Here is a 20,738-nt window from a genome sequence, read left to right on the forward strand (position 1 = left end):
ACACACGCACGCACACACACACACACACACACACACACACACACACACACACACACACACACACACACACACACACACACACACAAGCACGCACACACTCCATCAAGCCCCCAACCCCTAGTAAACAACAAGCCTATAGGCATTTTCTGCATATGGGACTCAACTAGAAATATGTGCAATAGTCTGCGAAACACCTTAAAGGAGTAGTTCACCCCCAAAATGACTCTTTTTCTATTGATTAGGCCTACTCACGCTACGCTACTAATATTTTTAGTTTTTGTCGCATTCCTAAGACAATAATTTCATTACAATAAATGTACCCACATTGATTCCGGTTGGGGACCCAAATGCATTGGGGTCCCCATCCGGAATCAATGGGGGTAAATTTACTATAATCACATTTTTGTATTCGGAATGCGACAAATACAAAAAAATATTACTGAAGTAACTCAAGTCTCCATCCAAAAAAGTCATTTTGAGGGTGAACTACTGGGAATATCTGGAATATCAAAGACTGTACATGCAGGTTATTCCAAGTTAAAGGTACCAACTTTTTTTCAAAGGAAATTATATAGAGAGACATAGTATCTGAGTGGCAACATAACAGGAGTCGAATTTAAACTTGGATCCTCGCACTTACCATGGGGTCATGGGGTCAGTGCACTAAAGGCAGCAGTCAGTGCACATTGGAGGCACCCAAACAGCACAAACTGTGTAGGGCGTGTTGTCATAATGATTCATGACGAAAACAAGCAAATTACAGATTTACATTTGATTTCAACTGTGTGCGTGATTGAACTACTTGTACATTTTTCTGTTGGTTGCCTGTCTGTGGTAGTCTTGTGGACCTATACGACTGTAACTCGTTTCAGACCTAATACTACTTTACTTCAGTTCTTTTGACTTCTTTCCACTCCCAATGTTAAATGAACACTCCAGACTTTGCGGTGTGTGTAGCCAGTTACTGGATATATCTATATCCTATAACTACAGCGCTGCAGGTTGACCAAGAGAGTCATGGCTAAGTAATGCCACAACGGTGGCCCACTAATCTAAACCAGTGTTGACAACCACAGAGCTTGGTCTTCTTTTGCGTGCTGTGCAGTGACGCTTGGGTCCATAGACAGGGCACCCGTTGGAGCAGCGGGTGCTTACAAGACGCTAACCTAAAGGACTCTGCCAGGTGCTGGCGCTGGGTGGGTGGGTGGGGGGTTGGCAAAGGGGGCCCTCTTGCAAATCGGCCCGCATCCGTGAAACTAATGTAGAGATGAGATTAAATGTGCGCAAAGGTAGATTTGCAATTGATTAGAACTGAGCCACTGTGACAAATTGTAGACTTTTGAGGGAGTGTGTGCAATTTCTCTTCGTGAATTGGTGTGTCTGTGCGCGCGTGTACTGCGCGTATGTGTGCTGCATTTTAGGTGCAAGCTCATGGAGGGAATTCACAAGCAATGAAATGTGGTCATCAGTGACAGATCTTCAACCAAACCAACTCTTGAGATCCATGATGCATTGTGTAGGCCTATTTCTGAACGTGAGGCGTCCTTCACATAGGCTGATATGGTCTATTCCTACAAACCATTTCAGATTAAAAACAATAATTAGCCTCTGGAGGATGTTCCACCTGTCTATTCTAAAAACAAGGGTTTAGGGGAGCACCCCATTTCCTCTGCGCCCCTCTGTTTTGTCTGGTATTAATGAGCAATTAACTTTGCATACAAGGTCACGGACAATGGTGTTGGTTGTCAGATTATGTTAATGCCAGTGGCTGTGGCTGCGGTGAAAAAGGACCGAGGGGTCCCTGTGAATAGGGCCGCTTGTGTCCCCCATTCTGTGATGGGAAAATGATATGCAAACTGTACCAACATGCGCTTTAAGAGGATTAGAGCGCTACTCGACATCCATGCTGACAATAAAATGAGCAGCCACAGAGAGGCAAAAGGTTGCAGTCTGGACCCAGTGGCAGATATAGGTGTCTGCTCAAAGACTTGTAGCTTAGCCTATAGGTTTTCAATTCGGCAGGTTAGACATTTAAACGCTACTGGTCCTATAGCTCACTGGTTTAGTAGCCTTAATCATATTTAGATTATAGGCCTATATGAATTGATACAATTACAACAATAGCCCAAGTGAAAGGATTCCGCCCGGGATGAAAAGCGGTGGGTGAAAATAAGAACTTGAACTCTGGTCGCCTGGCTGGCTGGTTATATGGAACAGGTGCATGGAGGGATTTGATACAGAGCGCTTTGTCTGCGGTCTATATGGCTCTACTCCACTTGGGGGGAAAAGGAGGGGCCCCATGTTTAATACAAAGTTAATATCGATTTAATGCTTGTCACTATCCCTTCTGAATCTTGTGGCATCGCTAATTCGCTGAATGTTCGGCAGGGCTTTGCGCTGCGCCAGATGCTGGAAGGAGGATCGCTGTCACCGGTTGGCGGGGAGGAGGAGGATGAGACGTTAAACCGTCTGAGTTCAGTGGCGTTAGTTCAGCAGAAGCTAAGGTATGGCAACATGACTGGTGTCTTGCACGCGTGCGGTGCAAGAAGACACCAGTCATGTTGCCATACCTTAGCAACAGGCATGATGATGATTAGGCTACTATCAGTGCCAGTGGATATTATTTTACCGCAGGCGCAAGTAAACAACTGACTGCCAATTGCCATGCTTGAAAAATGTGCCGCTGCTGCTAATTAACAATAATAGCCTAATTGCACCCGTGCTGACCTATTGAACCGGGGAATGAACCAACCAACTGTCAATATAGGAGCTATACAACTAAGTGTTGTGGAGAATATAATAGGCTATAATACCTTATGAAAGTAATCATTTTGTTCAGATTTGCATTGTAAGTTAGTTTAAAGTAGGCTAATTTAATAACAGAAGAAGTATTCATTTTGGAGATTCCTATATAGCCCTGAAACATGACGGTCATATCTTGTTTCAGGGCTAGCACTGCAGTATCTTATCACTGCTTTCTCTCAGAAAGCCTGGTGGGCGAGGTTAGCACTGCAGTATTCATACCATTACCTTGCCATACCCAATTGACGCCTCTGTCTGAGTTGAAGTTTTGTCCATTCATTGATGAACCAAGTCAAGTGAAACAGTTGTTCGACGCTCGTTAACGTCGACTGGCAGGTGTAACAAAACCACCTGAAGTTTATAGCCCCCACATTATAGCCCCGTGCGCTCATAATGGGCCGGCAGTTGCCATTTCTATCCAAATTACGCATAATAATAAACTCGGAGCAGCCTTGTTTGGCTTTAGATGGATGACTGCTATAGTGGCATTGATGGAAAGCGCGACCACTCAGCAACAATCTGTTGGGGTCCTGGGCCGGGCCGGTGAAAAGACGGGGAGTTCTCCTCTCTCTCTCTCTCTCTCTCTCTCTCTCTCTCTCTCTCTCTCTCTCTCTCTCTCTCTCTCGATGCGCCCACGTCATCGATAAATAATGAGAGAATAATAAACAGTCAAGCACCTGTCGGACCCCTGGCACAATGGGCCGGGCCCATAGAGAGCCCTTCATGCATGGGGAACATATTTACTCAGCCCTTTCACTTAACGAGGCAGAGAGAGCGACGCGAGACAATGGTTAAGTTAATCTATTTAAGTGAATTATTTTGATATGTTATATAGCTCGGTGCGATCTCTCAGTGTGGAACCTTCCGTTTCCAAAACCAATGCAGTGTTGCACCCCATTGTGGAGGGGAAACAGACCTAATATATGCCAATATTTTGTATCAGATCTGATTTAAAAATATATATATATGAGAAAAAATTAAATAGGCTAATATCTTGAGCACAACATTTTTATTTTGACAATATAGGCCTACCTCCATAGGCTATAGGCCTAAATAGCCACAAACTTTCCCCAGGCAATATGTATTTTTCCCCCCTAAGCGCTATGACTATTTAAAAACGTATTTATCATTTATTTATTGTTAATTCAGTAGGAACCAGCTGTTTGACTCGCTTAGGTAAAAGAGAAGGGGAGACATGGCAAGCTTGCAAAGCTAGTAGAAATTAGTCTCGGTCATCGAGACTAAGCTGTGTTTCCTGCAAACCATCTGCTTAGCGGCCACAAAGGGAGGATTTTGGGCACCAAGTAAAGGAATATGGGCTCATAAAAAAGCTTTGAAGGCCTCGTTACTTATCTGCGCCATGAATGACACGGAGTCGTGCTTTAAGATCGTCTTGATGTGCGTCTGTTTATTCTAATTTCTTCACGTCTTTTTGCGGGACGGACAGTCATAGGCTAATAACGCACTTCTGATAAAGCGTTTAGGAACCATACTCTCCGTCCAAAGGGCTCATTTCACGGAGGCGTTCCCTTGTTAATTACGGATTGTGGCCGTTTTATATTAGATTAATGTTGGACCACTCCATCCATCGTCGTCAATTCAAAATGAAGTTGGCCACTATAGGGCAGGATTTAACGATAAACAGAGCAGACAAGCTTGTGTGTGAGTCTGAATAAAAGCTAGAAGAAAATGTAGGCCTATGCCGATGCGACCAAATCTATAGGCTAGGTTATTATTATGTTGAAGGAAGTGATGCACATATTATTTCGATAACTGTATGGCTACAGTGTTAGGCCTTAAAGGAGTAGTTCACCCCCAAAATGACTTTTTTTTCTATTGATTAGTCACGCCATGGAGACTAGAGTTCAATAATATTTTTAGTTTTTTGTCGCATTCCCAAGACAAAAATGTGATAACAATAAATTGACCCCCATTCGTTCCGTTTCGAAACGGGTCCCCATCCGGAATCAATAGGGGTAAATTTACTCGAATCAAAATTTTGTCTTAGGAATGTGACAAAAACCAAAAAAATATTATTGAACTCTAGTCTCCTGACTAATCAATAGAAAAAAAGTAATTTTGGGGGTGAACTACTCCTTTAATAGCTAGGCATATGCATTTCACAGCGCTTAAAATAGGCCTATAACTTTTATAATTTGATGTTTATAAATAGTGAAACAAATGGCAACAATAGGTATAACATCATAGAAAAACTTGATAACTTCTCAAATAGCCTATACGCTGACGCCTGACGTGCGATCTGGTCTGTCCCGCACAATTCAATTAAGGTCTACATCAAAGTCGTGACGTGAACCAAAAGATTAATAATGATGACAATAATAATAATAATATGTCATTCAAATGATAATTCTAAATTATTGTTGTAGCCTAATAGAATGTGGGTCATACATCTCGTTAATCTATTACATCTCTTTAATGGTTCATTTATGTTTCTTCGGGGGGATTTTTTTTTGGTCTGGCCTTTAACCGTTAAAGGTCCGGCAAATAACTTTTCATTTTTTCGAAGAAACATATCAAACTTTTATTTCCATTATTTTAATTAATTTCGTTCCATTGTTATTATTATTACTAGGCTATTATTATCGTCGTGTCTTTAGGCTATTAATTTTATCATTATTAAAACGATTATTATAGCATCACTATTATTACTATTGTTATTTTTATTAGTTGTTGTTGTTGTTATTCTTATTATTATTAGGCTGTTCTTTTTATGTATTATTATGCCTTATTATTGTTATTACAACCTATGCCTAATTTGAATTGCCATGTAAACTATTTGTTTTTTTCCTTCATGGTCTGCAATGTGTATCTTGGCCTGATCGGGTTGTCTGGTTTATTTATTATCGGCTTTTAAGGGGCAAAGCTGACAGAACACGGGGCTATCAGCCTCCAAGTCGCTTTAATAAGAGTTTTATTTGGGGGGGGGGGGTAGTGGTGGTGTGTCCTCTCATATGAATGCGTTTTAAATCAAATCACAGATGTGGTTTTTATTCAGCCGGTTAAAATAGCAGAACAAAACCGCCTTTAGAAATAAAGCTTTTATTCCAGTAGCCCTAGGGCTTTTTTTCGGAGGGAGAGAGAGAAGGGAGAGGCAGAGAAAGGGAGAGTGGGGCCTCTGCTCCGCCACCGCAGCTGAGGTGACAGTTAGTTCATGCTTAACAGGATCAGCAGCCGCACACTTCTGCGCGCAACGCGCTGCAAGCGGGGCCTGCAATGCACGGCCCGGCGCGCCATGAATGAAGACTTTGCAAAGCAACACAAACCCCGTGATATTTAACACATCTGTTTAAGCGTTTTTGATAGCAGCAATCCGTTTAAGACATTATTCCATGACGAGCTCCCAGATTGAGAGTTGAGAATCCTTTGAAACTCATTTCCATCTGAGACGGCGCAGCAGAAGCAGCATATGCCTATATAGTCCATAAGCGGTGCCAAAATAAATACACAAATGATGTATATCAGTATGTTGGCTTGACTGGCTTAAATATAACTCGATTGATAATTGGCCAATTTGGCCATATAGGCATAAAATGGTTCGTTCGAGCCATTCTTATCAAAAAGGGCACCTTGAATGGAAAACGGCAGTTTCTCATAGAGTTAAGTCCTAATTAAAAGTTCCCAACCCGTGTTTGAATCTTTTAAAGATTGCTTTTTAATTAGTTTTAATTAGTCCCACTTGCGTCTTCATGCCAAACAAAACAAATTCGCCAAAGAAAGGGAACGTGGTCAATATGCAAAACTGATGACTGTGCCTCTTTTGTGCAGGAGATTGTGTCGCTTGTGCTTATGAAGTCTAATGCAATCATAAATTGCGCTCCGCGGGCCAATCAGCGACGCCGAGGACGTCGCATGAAAGCTCACCATGTGGAGAACCTTGTTGATCCCCATTGTTGGGGCTGTCAGCCCCTCAAAGGGCTCTTTTGGGGGGGCGCTCCGCTATAAAATGCCTCTCCCTGGAGTGAGAGCAACCAGAGGAGTTGTTGCATATCACAGGACACTTTCTCTTCGCTTTAGACGGAATATTTCAAGAGCTGATTTTTCTTTACTTCGACCGGGACCATGATGATCCCAAGCGTCCTCGCGCCCTCCGCCATGTACCCGGGGCTGTACCGGCCCGCGGCCGCCCTGCCGCTGCACCACCACCACCACCACCACCACCACCAGTCCCTACCGTCCACCTTCAATCACAACCACCACTCCAGCTTTCTGGTGGAGGACCTGCTGCGGATAAGCAGGCCGGTGGTGCATCCGTACGGCCACAGGACCGGCGTCCCGCCGGCGTCGTCGGCGGCCGTCTCTCTGCCCACAACGACCACATCATCATCATCATCCATGTCCTTCACCGCCGGCGTGCACGCGGAACAACGCAACGGCATGTTCACGACGACGACGACGGCGGTGACGCGCGAGTCGTGCTCATCCCCGAAGACGACATCGAACAGTTCTAAAGATCCCACTTTCCTCAAGTTTGGAGTCAGCGCGATCCTGGCGCCGTCACCAAGGACCGGTGAGTGCATATAGCCTAGATCAGTGTTTCTTAAACTTTCAAATTTCAAGGTCTTCCCTTATCTCTGACAGTGTACAAATGGAACCAAATGGACCCTTAACTCTGACAGTGTACCAATATAACCAAATGGACCCGGGTCCATTTGGTTCCATTGGTACACTGTCAGTGTCTGTATGGGTCAATTTAGGGTCAATTTAGACCCCCATAAAGGTTCCCACAGCCAGAGTCCCTGGAATCCACTGCTATAGATGATGCATTTTAAACGTGAATCTGTACCATTATACTTTCTATTCTAAGAAAGATTATATTTCTAATGTGTGTGATGTGATGTCCCCCTCCCTCCACAGCCTCGTCTCCTCCCACCGTCCACATACAGTCCAAGGCCTTCCACATTCCCTACTTTGACGCAAGCTTTCATCCTCTGTTCAGGGCCCCCTATTTACCAGGTAAGCCGCTTTACTCAGCTCTATACTGTATCTACTTATATAGGCCTACATACTCTATGTCTTTAGTTTGCCGCATACCAAACTGTCTAAGCCCATCACTTGTATAGGCGTAAAATGCGTTTTTCGCATGTTTTGACACGGACATGACTCGAAAAGAAGAAATCAAGGTCTTATTAGGAAGACCGGTGTGACTGTGCCCCTGCCCGGTCCCACCCACCCCCTAATTAACCAATTATCCCGAATCGTCACGCTCTAGATTTGAGGCAGGGGTGCAAGTTGAGTTCCCCCCCTCTTCTTCCCCGTTTTGGGGGCGTTTTGGCATTTCCACGGCCCCGCGTTTTCCCACAGCGCCGGGGCAATGGGCCGCCAGCGGTCAACAAAGCTTTCAGCACCGTGACCAATTCGGTCAGCTCCCACCGGCCAAACCACCCACAGACCCCTCGGATAGTGACTTCTACCAGGCGGGCCAAAGGCGTGAACCAGTCATGCACTAATTTCCCTATTAGGCACCTATTGAGACGTTTCAATATTCTCACAAGACCACATAGCGCGTCGTTGTCCATGCTTGGGTGCGTGCACAGCAACAGAGGCAGTCCCAACAACTGTATATTTAAAAAGTTGCATAGTGTTGTTAGCGCAAAATAAGTGTAGGCTATAGCAGTTCCAAAGTGCAGGACAATTTCTCCCCCCAAATCACAACACCAGAATCTCAATGGCATCTCTCATGGGATAGGTTACCAATGACCCTAGCTACACTCTCTCTCTCGCTATGCCCTAAACGTTCCTCTATTCTCAATCCAGACCAATCAACGAGTTGAGATAAAGAATAATCTCTTAGAAAAGTCTATAAAGTCGCTAGTCCGTGCTTTCATTCAGGACAAATCATAATGGAGTTGGGGAGTCTTTTCATGGGCTCAGCCTGAATGCCTCAACAAAACAACTCGAGCGTCCTGAATAGCTTTTCGTGTTCATTTAATGAAAATGATTTGAGAGCAGAAAAATGCGCCTCAGGGCCTCCCGGGCATCAGTATTCTGGTATGCAGTGGTGTTTAGTTTGAAAGTGTAAATCTCCCTTTGTTGCGATAATATATGGCCTTCGCCGCCTGTCCAGAGTCTTTTCTACGTTAGTTCATTACTACACAATTACTGTTCACGCTTTATTAACTCCTCTATCCTCCCTCGCCAGGGTTCCTTAAAGGATATGCTACCTCTTTACCATACCAATGCACTTGGGGACCCGCCAATGTGCTAATTAGTCACCTCGTGCCATCTCACTCCAAGCGGAGACGTATTGCACTGGCTGAGGGAGGGGGGGAGGCAGCATTCATAAAAAAAAAAAAAACCTAGGAAAAGCCACAGCAAACAGGACACTTCACCGTGGCAAGTAGTTTATTGTGACGTGTTGATGAATAAATAAACAAAACCCCCTAACGTTCTCCTCCTTCCGTTTGTTTTGATTTTTTTGCAGCGTCTTCATCCGTGGTTCCCATCCCGGGGACGTTCTCGTGGCCCCTGGCCGCCAGGGGGAAGCCGCGCAGGGGGATGCTGAGGAGAGCCGTGTTCTCTGACGTGCAGCGCAAAGCCCTGGAGAAGATGTTCCAGAAGCAGAAATACATCAGCAAACCCGATCGGAAGAAACTGGCGTCGAAACTGGGCCTGAAAGACTCACAGGTAACTAACTATAGCCGAGCCCTACAACTGCTTTGCGCAGTGTTTCTTAAACTTTCAAATTTCAAGGTCCCCCCCCTAACTCTGACAGTGTACAAATGGAACCCGTTAGGGTTCATTTGGTTCCATTTGCACAGTGTCAGGTTTGTTTCAGAGACTGTGCACACATTAAAACTCAGCTCACGTATTTCTTCTTTTCCCGCTTCCCAGGTGAAGATCTGGTTCCAGAACAGGCGCATGAAGTGGAGGAACTCCAAGGAACGGGAGCTCCTGTCGTCGGGAGGCTGTCGTGAGCAGACGCTGCCCACCAAGACCAACCCGCACCCGGACCTCAGCGATGTGGGCAAGAAGTCCTCGGCGGAGGAGGACGACGAGGAGCTTCTTGACGAAGAACAAGACGTGTTTGGCAGGAGAAGGGCGGAGCGCTCCTCAGCAGACTTTTGTCACTTATCGCCCACGGCCGGCGGGCAGCTGAGCAGCATGGGCTCAAACCTCTCCTCGCCCTCCCTCTCCAGCAAGCACTCGGACTTCTCAGAGTCGGACGAAGAAGAGATTACAGTATCTTAAATTATTGAGGCCTATACAAATAGGCCGTAGCCTACTTGACCACAGGAGAGTGGCCGTCAAGGGGAAATAAACTGTATGCGAACTGTACGCTGCCTGTTTCAGATAGACCCCATATCCTCATTGTATTATATAGGCTATCTACAACAAATGAAATAGAAATCCTGAACAAACATACGTCTCAAATTACGAGACGCCTCTGAGAAAGAAAACGATTTGCTGTTTTGCACAGCTCTTTTTCAACTGTACAGTATTTTGTACAATTTTGTATGGACATTTTATGCCAATAATATTGAGTTGCTTTTACCATGACTTTTTTTAATAGAGTTGTTTATTGAAAAAAATAAGTAGCTATTTTCACGAATAATTTATATGAACATGTTTAATAACTATGTTGCAATGTATTATGTGCTGTATATATTTGTATTGCCATTTCACACTTTTGTACACAGGCCAAATAAAACTGTAAACGATTCACTGCCCATGTGTTTTTTTTTTTCATCAGTCATCAGTTTTTGTGTTGACATGCAATTATTTAACCTCTTTTTTAGCTTACCCTACCTAATAACTCAAAATGTATTATTAGTGTGGTTGCAATAGGCAACACACTATTGTTCAAGGTCTGAGAACTTTATGCCAGATAAAGTGTATATCCGTTTCTTGTTAACATTTTACTGAAACAAGGGGGGGGAGTGGGACTGAGTTACTAGGGCCCAAGGTGGAGGGGCCTTAATTATTTGATACTTTAGCTATTGAAAAATAGCAGATATACAAGCTGCGAGCTTGTAGATCTGCTATCTTTGAATATATGTATTTTTTAAGCGAACATTTGTAACTCAAATGGGGGGGGGGGGGGGGGGGGAACTAAATATTTTGAGATGGGGGTCCATGGCCAAATACATATCATTTTGGGGATCCTTGACATGAAAAGATTTGAGCACCACTAACAGAAACAGGGTTTTCAAAAATAGCAGATCTACAGCATCTGGTGCCGCGCTGTGAGCTTGTAGATCTGCTATTTTTCAATAGTTAAAGCACAAAATAATGCGTATGAAGAACATTCTTGGGGGGCCCGCAGTGAATCCTTGTACCCAGGGCCCAGAATCTGGTGCGACACACACCCCTGACTGAAGTTATCTGGGTTGAAAATTCCAGATATCTTCCAGATATCAATCAGACAGGATTGGTCACGCTTCACTACTTGACATCACAATATATTGCACGTTTCTAGTTTGATCTAATCTGCGGAATGATATGCATGGGCCAGAGAGAGAGAGACAAAGGAACAGGATCAAATTCAACCATAAATAATCATTAATTTTATTGAATCACAATAACTTAAGACTAGTACAGTGATATCAGATTGAGTTCTCCATAGCCCTGTGCAGAGCCAGTGATGAGCTGACTCTGCTGTAAGAGACTGTACACAAAATACTCATTTTCAAGTACTGTTACAAATCGGCTAGAAAAGGGGCTCATCAAAATGCTGCAAGGTAATCAAATATTTACAAAGTTATGTTACATAGAAAATGTACACACTGTAGCAAAGAAGGCTAAACACATTCATTTGAGTTTTGTGAGTATGTTAATATCAACCGACTGGCCATTCAGCACCCGCACATCTCAAAAGCAGGCTTTCTTTTCTTTTTTTCACGAGACAAAGCATACATAATTAGTTTTTCTTTTGTGCTTACATTTACCATAAAGACACAACCTCTTTAAAATGTACCAACACATATATATATATATATATATATTTATATGGACAAAGAACATGAGGGACGCAAGTCCAAAAAAGTATTCACAAATCTGTCTATACCATGTTTTACACCTCCTGGCAGTGCTGGGGATTCAAAAGAAAAGAAAAGAAAAAGAGAGAGAGGAATGCACCTCACAGGTTTGGCTTCCATTTTGAGATCAAAATGAATGTTGCATAGGGAATCTGTGATGATAAGTACACTCAAAAACACTAATAGCAACGGAAGAAACGCTGGACTGAAACAGCCTCTGTCCACCGTTCCTCAAAGGCCGGACTGAATAAGAGTAAAAAATAAAATAAAAAAGCACCACAATCCGTGCTCCTTTCTCGAGTCAAACGATGCCAAACAATACGTTTGTGTCCGCCCAGCCGAGAGTACCGTTATACCATTATCTCAAGTAGAATTAGATTATATAAACAATAAACTATAAACAAAGCAGCATGTACACTAGTTGTCACACGATTCAGTCAACATATTGTTGACCACAAAAACACATAATCAAACAGACAAACGAGCATGGAAAAAAAGCACAGAGTGAAGGGTTTGACGAAGGCTTCGCGATCAGTTCAATCTCTTGAATCGTCCCTCATCTTAATCGGTACGGGAAACGCGCATCGATTTAGACTAGAGCACCAAAAGTATCTATGTAGTTTCTCTCCTCTCGCTGGTTGACAGAATATTTACAGATCTCTTAGCGCTGGGGGGGGCGAGGAGGAAGGGGGGTATTCATACAAACGTAAAAAAAACACTAAACCCAAAGGCCTGCTTTTTCCATTCACGTCATCGATACCGCGGCACTGGTGTTTGATATGGTAAAAGGGTCAACGCTCCTTGACCCCAGCGAGGCCTGCCTGTCCCCGCAGTGCGGCATGCGGGGCGGGAAGGGAAGGGGAGGGGAGGGGAGGGGAGGGGGGGTTGGAGAGACCCAGAGCCCTGTAAAGTTTTACAACAACAGACAAATAAGTAGCTAATGCACATCGCCTGTTACCAAAAAAATAAAAATAAAAAAGTAAGGCATTGTTTGTTTTTTAGTTCAGTATTAGTTTTTTAGTCCAGCACCAAAAGAGACTTTGCGCTGCTACAACAGCAGCAGCTGGGGCCAGAAATGAACAGTGAGCAATTACACATGAAGGGTGGGGGTTGGGTGATACTTATAAGGGATGAATGCAATAAGTTAAGTAATAGACACATTATTATTTTTTTACAGGGAACATATTATTCTATATTTATTTTGGTCCACAAAACCAAGAATCTGGCTTGTGTCTCAAGAAACATGTGCAACCCTGTTAAAAAAAACGAAGAAAAAAACAATCCACAAAGACAGCCCCTGCCGCTCCCCCCCATAGGCGCACACAGACGAAGAAGAGGAGAGGATGGCTGTCTGATATCCACCTATTGACCGGTTTGATGTTTTTTGTGCCGTCATTGTGCTCTTTAAGCGCCCAGTCGTTCAGCCTGCAGCGCCACCTCTAGCCAGGCTTGGTACACTGCAGCTGGGGGGAGTGGGGGAGTGGGGGGGGGGGGGTTCCTGTGTCAACGTATCACACTGGAAACCCCTGATAAATTCATTGGAGGATCAACTCTCTAAACCACAGTGGTTTGGAGGGCTCAAGTCAGGCCTCCCAAGATACCCTTGGAATCCCCCCCAAAGGACTTTCATCCATCCTGGGCATCAGTGGCTGAAGGAGCAGCAGCCCTTTGAGCTGCAGGTGACAGAAGAATGGAGCCAAAGCCAGGGGTTTGAGGCTGGTGTAGGATGGGAGGGTGTTGGCCGGTGATGATGATGATGGCTATGGCAACACTTCATCCCACATTGAGCATTTCATTATTAATTAACAGGGCTCCTGCTACAGGAGCTGAGAGGGCCACTGTGGTAAAAGAAAAACAAACCAAAAAAACAACAACAACTTTGTTGCTCATTTTTCTAACCTGCAATCATTTCCTTCACATTCAGGTTACCAGCACCCAAATTAAGGCGGTTCGATTTTGAGTCGTCACATCAAAGTCTCGACTGACGAAGGGAGGGGTTCTTTAGTGAAAAGAATAACACGTCACAAGGTCAGGATGTCGTCCTGGTGACTGTTACTGTTGGAGTCGCTGTCGTAGCTCTGCGGGCTGGAGGACGTGGCAGCCTCCTTCAGCCTCATCAGCATGTTCATCTGCAGCCACAGGAAGACAGAAAGACCTTACATTAATCACTTCATACATTAATACACCAGTAAGACTCCCTAATCAGGAGATAAGTGTCCGTCAGGTCACATACACAAGCTTTAGAAGGCAATGGTAGCCTATTGATGACATGACTTTAGAGATACTGTGCAGAGATATGAGTAGGGAAAAAGTGTGACGTGACGTGGGTCTATGTTCTGATAGTACTACTGTAGTTACTATAGAGTGTTTGGTCCATATTTGGACTTCAGCCTCCTGTAAGAAGTTTCAAAAACTGTTGGGTGACAAGCTTTCCTCCAATCAGGATAGAGTGGGGCCTTCCTCAAATCATGGTTGAGTGGGGGCGGGCCTTACGCACACCAAGGCCTGCCCACACTTGATCATGATTGGAGGAAGGCCCACGCCTGTCACCTACATGAAAACTGAAACTTAAGTGAAATCACTTACCCTACCTTTAAGCACAGTACTTAAGTAAACGTATACTCAGTTACTTTCCACCACTGGCCCGCAAAAAAAAAGTTTCTTCTCACTCACCAGTGGATCAGCGTCGCTGTCGCTCTGCGGCGGCTCCTTCCTCACGCCCTCTCTGGGGGCGGAGTAACCATCGAAGCCCACGTCTTCCGGGCGGAGCTGCAGCAGCGGGGGCCAGTCGGACGGAGTGGCCGCCGCCGACCACGGGTAGGTGTCAATCACCCAGCGAGCGGGGTCTTCCCACGCCGCCCTGCGACCGTACAGCTAGAGAGAGAGAGGGAGAGACATGGTCAATGAAACTTTCAGGGTCACACTTATTGTGCTCGACGTATCACACTGTTTACTGTCTATATCCCACTAAACATAAGTAGAAGATATAAAGACATCTGTTGAGTTGTATAATTTATCAACCAAGGATTGATCTTTTCAATGATTTGTATTTATTTTACATAAAGTGCGATGCTGTAGTGTGTGAGGATAAACAGAATGAAATATGCGTGCACGCGTGCGTGTGTGTGTGTGTGTGTGTGTGTGTGTGTGTGTGTGTGTGTGTGTGTGTGTGTGTGTGTGTTATGTTGCGTTGTGTTGTTGTCACTGTACAGCAGTGGTTCTCAAAGTGGATTCCAGGGACTCTGTGGGTTCCTTTAGGGGGGGTCTAAATTGATCCATACAAGTCTGTAACTCTGACAGTGTACAAACGTAACCATTTGTACACTGTCGGAGTTAAGGGGAGACCTTGAAATAAGAACGTTTGAGAAACACTGCTGTATCCAGTGTGCACATTACCTGCAGTCCCTCCCTGACAGCCTCCAGCATGTAGGGGATGACGGAGTAGTTCCACAGGTCAGTGAACCACACCCTGGAGCCCTCCACGTCCATGGGACAGGACAGGAAGAGGCGAGGCCCTGGAGGAGGGAGGGAGGGGGGGTAGTTCACACAGGTGAGACATACATGTAGGACCACTTTTACACTATGTACAGACAGGACAGTATGGCGGTGAATGACGGGAGGTAGTGATGTTTTGTTTCAAGATTTTGTTTTAGGGCAGGGGTCTTCAACGTTTTCAGGCCAAGGACCCCTTAGCTTTTTTTTAGGTTTCTATATAGTTTAATTGTTTGACAGGACAATTATCAGTGTATTTTGGATTCATGTCAATTTGTGTTTTCAGATATTTAACCACTTCACCTGTCAATACTTAATAAACTTGACCTTTCACTCTGTACTTAGACCGCTCTTTTCCCCCTCTACATCTAAAATAGCCAATCTACAAGCTCACAACGGCTCGCAGTGCGATGTAGATCTGCTATTTTTGGCAAAAGTTCTCTGAATATGGACGCTATGGTTCAAGTGGTTAATATAAAAAAGGAGAACAAAAAGTTTCTATCACACACAGATTTGGAGGACCCCCTTGAGTACCCCCTAGGGGTCCCAGACCCCCTGTTGTAGACCCCTGTTAAGAGCATGCCTACGTGACCTGAGACAGCTGTTTAGAGCAGTGGTTTCCAAACCTTTTAGCTTGAGACCCAAAAGAGAAATTAGAAGTTTGCCCGGGACCCGACGTGCCGCGTTGTTAGCTTGTAGATAGGCTATTTTCACTACTTCTTAAACATTTGTTTTCTAAATTATGGAATTTCTTTGACATTTGAATTTTGTTTTTAATTCATTAAAATGGTAGCTTTTTTGGGAATGTTTTTTTGAAAATGTTTTCAAATAATAATGATTAAAAACAAAATGTAGGAAACAAAAAATAAAGGGAAACATAAAAACTGTTTGGGAGAACAGAGTTGACATGCATCTCAGTTTAGAAGTGTTTTAAATAGAAGAGTTTGAGCGAAAATGCAGTGTTTTGGAAGTACTGAAAACTGGGAGTCTGTGAGAGTTGTGCGAGAGATTATGAATAGATTTTATATAGTTTTGCACCAAGAAGGCATTCAACAAAAATGAAAATGTATGAGATTGAGCCAAAATAACACCCCAATATAGATGTTGAGTCTAGTCTAACCCCTACACATTGTGTGTACACATTGACAATTCTTGCACTTTTACAATTAACACTACACATTTCTACCGTGCACCTTTGCACTAAGGCAACCCGTCTGCAATGTGATGTTCTGGTTCATTCTCTCCTACCGATGGTGACGTCGGAGGAGCTGTGCGCCTCCAGGAAGCCGTTGAGGTGCTGCCAGACGCGAGGGATCCAGTCGATGATCTTCACCAGCTCCGTGTTGCGCGTCCGGCTGCCGATCTCCACCACGATCAGCTTCCTCCTCAGGTAGCGGCCCAGGAAGCCCTTCACGGGCTCCATGTGGTTGGCACACAGCACCCACCTGAAGTTGTGGTGAAGCTGGAGGTTGGGTGCAGAGGAGGTTGCTTGGCTCATGGTTCCAATGATGTAGGGGCTGCGGAGAGAGAGAGATATTACACCATTATGCTACCGTGCGTGTGTGCGTGCGTGCACGTTCATATTTGGCCGGGTGAGGGGCAAACGATGGCAGGATTGGATTATGGAACTCATACAGCAAAAAAATAACAAAAAGATTTCATATATTTACAAAAATGGCCCTCTCCATTCTAAACTATATTTTCATACTGTATATCTCTGCTGTCGGGCCGAAACCTCCTAACTCCAAAATGTTCATTTTCGGGTACTCAAGTGGAGTTAGGAGGTTTTGACCGAAGGGCTTTTTACCAGGATACAGTAAATGGGAGGCTAGTGGCTACATAACTAATTGTGGTACTTACCACCGCTGGTAGTTAAACACATGTTAACTGGTATGTGCATATATTTGTGCATAGTACTGACCTGCGCTGGTAGTTAAAAACATGTTGTTAAATGGTATGTGCATATATTAGTGCATAGTACTGACCTGCGCTGGTAGTTAAAAACATGTTGTTAACTGGTATGTGCATATATTAGTGCATAGTACTGACCTGCGCTGATAGTTAAAAACATGTTGATAACTGGTATGTGCATATATTAGTGCATAGTACTGACCTGCGCTGGTAGTTAAAAACATGTTGATAACTGGTATGTGCATATATTAGTGCATAGTACTGACCTGCGCTGATAGTTAAAAACATGTTGATAACTGGTATGTGCATATATTAGTGCATAGTACTGACCTGCGCTGATAGTTAAAAACATGTTGATAACTGGTATGTGCATATATTAGTGCATAGTACTGACCTGCGCTGGTATTGACTGTTGAACAGACCGTTGAAGATCTCTCCCAGTGAGCTGATGTGGTGCAGGTTGTCCAGGATCACCACTAGGGGGACCTCTGCTCCTCCTTCACCACTACACTGCTCTGCCAGGCCCGACAGGTACTGACGCAACTCCTACACACACACAGAGAGAGAGAGGTGACTTTTACAACGAATAGAAAGTGTGTGTGCGCTGTGCGGGTGTCAAACCAGGGTCGAATGATATTTTCAAATAGTTCTAGTCTGTATCTTCCCAATGTTTGGGGTTTGTCACATATTGACATAAGACAATATTACAGAAATGTTGAAAGTCAAATGACAACATTTGTGAGTATTGGCAACTTGGTTTGATCTAAACAAGAACATTATAATGGCGAGTAAAAACAAAATCTAGAATTTGCCAAAGACGAGGCCAAGTCTTGCCACGGACACATTTGTCCATGTACGGACATAATGATGACCCTTTTATGGGTTTTAATTTATTTTATTATTTTATTTTATCTTGCATTATTTTATCAAAATATTTACTAATTACCGATTACTTTTCTTGATTGTTTTTATGTACCTTCTATTGTGCAGCCCTTTGGAAACGCTGTATATGTAAAATGTGCTATATAAATAAATTGGATTGGATGACCCCTGTCAAAGGTACATTCTAAAGCAAGTTTTATTTTTTTTTATTTTTTTGCATAGACCGATACATTCTGTACCTAGGCCTGTCACAATTATTACATAATCGTCTAATCGCAATTATTTGACATAATCACAATTATTTGACATAATCACAATTATTTTGTCATAATCGTTTCCATGTTGAAAATGTATTTTCAAAAATAGTGGAAATAGCCGATCTACAAGATTGTAGATCGGCTATTTCCACTATCAATGTTCTTTTTTTAAGTATAAAGTTGTCAAATATGTAAGTAATTTCTTTTTATATTTAGGTTATTTGTCATATCTGCCATGTGCAACTTCAAAGCCTAAAACAGAAATGAAATCGTCGAACGACAAAAACACAATAAAATCGTCAATCTCAATTATGTGTGTGACAATTAATCGTCACGTGAAATGTCATAATGGTGACAGCCCTATCTGTACCTAGCCTCGTAAACCGCCCTGGATTACGGAAGTTGGTCGTTTACTAGGCTAATCTGTACCTTGCTGGACTTGTGGTCCACGTTGAAGGTGACCACAGCGTGCGGGGTCAGGGGCCTGCCCTCCTGCAGCAGGAGGTGTCGGGACAGCTGGTTGGCCAGGTAGGTCTTCCCCGTCCCGCTGGGGCCCGACAGGATGACCCGCCGGTGCTCTCTGAGCAGGGACACGTAGCGCTGCAGCATGGGCTTGGGGATGAGGGTGTGGAACACCAGTGAGTCCACGCTGTCACTGCTCACACCTAGCGGGGAACACACGGTACACACACTTTATCAGCCATGTGCTCACACCTAGCGGGGAACACACGGTACACACACATTATGAGTGTGTTTCAGTGTTTGAGTGCTTGGTGTAGTATAGGGCAGGGGTCTTCAACGTTTTCAGGCCAAGTACCCGTTAGTTGAGAGAGAGATGAAGCAGGGACCCCCACAACCTTTTCATAGATTCCATATGGTTTTATCGTTTGACAGAACAATCGTCAGTTTATTTTGGATTCATGTCAATTTGTGTTTTCGGATATTTAACCACTTGAACTGAGAATACGTAATAAATTTGACCTTTCACTATGTACTTAGTCTGCTCCTTTCCCCCTCTACACCAAACCTCTTTGCCAAAAAGTTTTCAGAATAAGGACACTAGGGTTCAAGTGGTTAATATAAAAAAAGGAGAAAAAGGTTCCTATCACACAAAGATTTGGAGGACCCCCTATAGTAACTCTGAGGACCCCCTAGGGGTCCCGGACCCCCTGTTGAGGACCCTTGGTATAGGGCACTGGGTCGGGACCCATTTGTGGGAAGTGGTATGATTTTTATGGGTCACGACTAGTAGTAAAAATCCCATTTCTTTTCCTACAAAAAATTAAATATAGGCGATCCACAAGCTCTCAACGCGGCACAAAGAGACACGCTGTGAGCTTGTAAATCTGCTATTTTCACTAGTTTTAACAAAAACATTTATGGGCTTTCTTTGAGTGCAACCACAAAATGGCAGCCACTAGCTATGCCCCATCGTGTATATGACCATAATGTTTGTTAGGAAACCTCCATTTGTGTTTTGTTTGTCTGAATGGATGTGACAGAGCGGCACACGGAGGTTGGCTCAGTACCTTTGAGCTGGATGTTGATGGTGTTGCTGTCCCCCACCAGGTAGCCGCAGGGCAGCAGCTCGGGGGTGCGGGCCAGGGTGGTGGAGGTGGGGGTGCGGTGGATGTCTCCGATGTTGTAGCCCTCCACACTGTCGCAGCTCAGCCCCAGCTGGCTCACCGGGTCCACGTGACTGATGTACTCCTGAGAGGGAACACACACAAAGATCAGTCAGGAAACTCTATGGTTGGCCTCAGCTCCATGCTTCTATTAGCCATTTAGGCCTAGGATTAATTGACTGCTTTAACTATTGAAAAATAGCAGATATACAAGCTCACAGCGCGGCACCGAGTGCCGCGCTGCGAGCTTGTAGATCTGCTATTTTTGAAAAATCGTGAAAATTAGAATTTTGACCCGATTCTATAAGTGTCTTTTGAATCCTTCTAAGATTTTTGGAAAAAACCTATGTCAGCAATCTGGCCAGCCATCGTCAAAGAAAAGGTCCTTTTCACTTAACTGGAGCTCAGTTAGTCTGTTCTTGAGAGACTACTATGTCAGTGGTTCTCAAACCTTTTCATGTGAAGGACCCCCAAAATGATATTTATTTGGCCACGGACCCCCATCTCAAAATATTTAGTTCCAGGGACCACCCAGAAGCAAAATTTGAGTTACAAACGTTCGCTTTGAAAATACATATATTCAAAGATTTGCACACATTTTTTCAAAAATAGCAGATCTACAAGCTCGCAGCGCGGCACTTGGTGCCGCGCTGTGAGCTTGTATATCTGCAATTTTTCACTGCTTAAAGCATTCAATAATTCTAGGCCTAAATGGGATAAAATAGGTGACGGTTGGGAAAAGTATCAAAACAAGAAATGTACAAACAAGAAAA

The 20,738-nt window shown here is 44.0% G+C and overlaps 2 protein-coding genes across 2 annotated transcripts in view; one reads left to right on the forward strand and one right to left on the reverse strand.

The window, feature by feature from the left end:
• Positions 1–6,882: 6,882 nt before the first annotated feature.
• dbx1a (developing brain homeobox 1a) lies at positions 6,883–10,011 on the forward strand (the record flags this gene model as incomplete). The annotated part of the gene is made up of 4 exons (XM_080729861.1): positions 6,883–7,330; positions 7,678–7,776; positions 9,245–9,447; positions 9,655–10,011. 4 exons carry the CDS (start codon positions 6,883–6,885, stop codon positions 10,009–10,011), a joined length of 1,107 nt encoding a protein of 368 aa, XP_080585987.1.
• A 3,808-nt stretch (positions 10,012–13,819) lies between these two features.
• The window catches only part of nav2a (neuron navigator 2a), a gene marked incomplete at both ends in the record, with an annotated part of 152,021 nt that continues 145,102 nt past the window's right edge, over positions 13,820–20,738 (reverse strand). The window contains 7 exons of the mRNA XM_080730279.1: positions 13,820–13,927; positions 14,472–14,672; positions 15,195–15,313; positions 16,539–16,807; positions 17,596–17,747; positions 18,770–19,005; positions 19,870–20,050. Of these exons, the coding sequence (XP_080586405.1) occupies positions 13,820–13,927; positions 14,472–14,672; positions 15,195–15,313; positions 16,539–16,807; positions 17,596–17,747; positions 18,770–19,005; positions 19,870–20,050 (1,266 nt within the window). The remainder of the gene's footprint in view (positions 13,928–14,471; positions 14,673–15,194; positions 15,314–16,538; positions 16,808–17,595; positions 17,748–18,769; positions 19,006–19,869; positions 20,051–20,738) is intronic.

Source organism: Nannobrachium achirus, assembly GCF_963921795.1.
Source record: "Nannobrachium achirus genome assembly, chromosome: 7".
NCBI lineage: Eukaryota > Metazoa > Chordata > Actinopteri > Myctophiformes > Myctophidae > Nannobrachium > Nannobrachium achirus.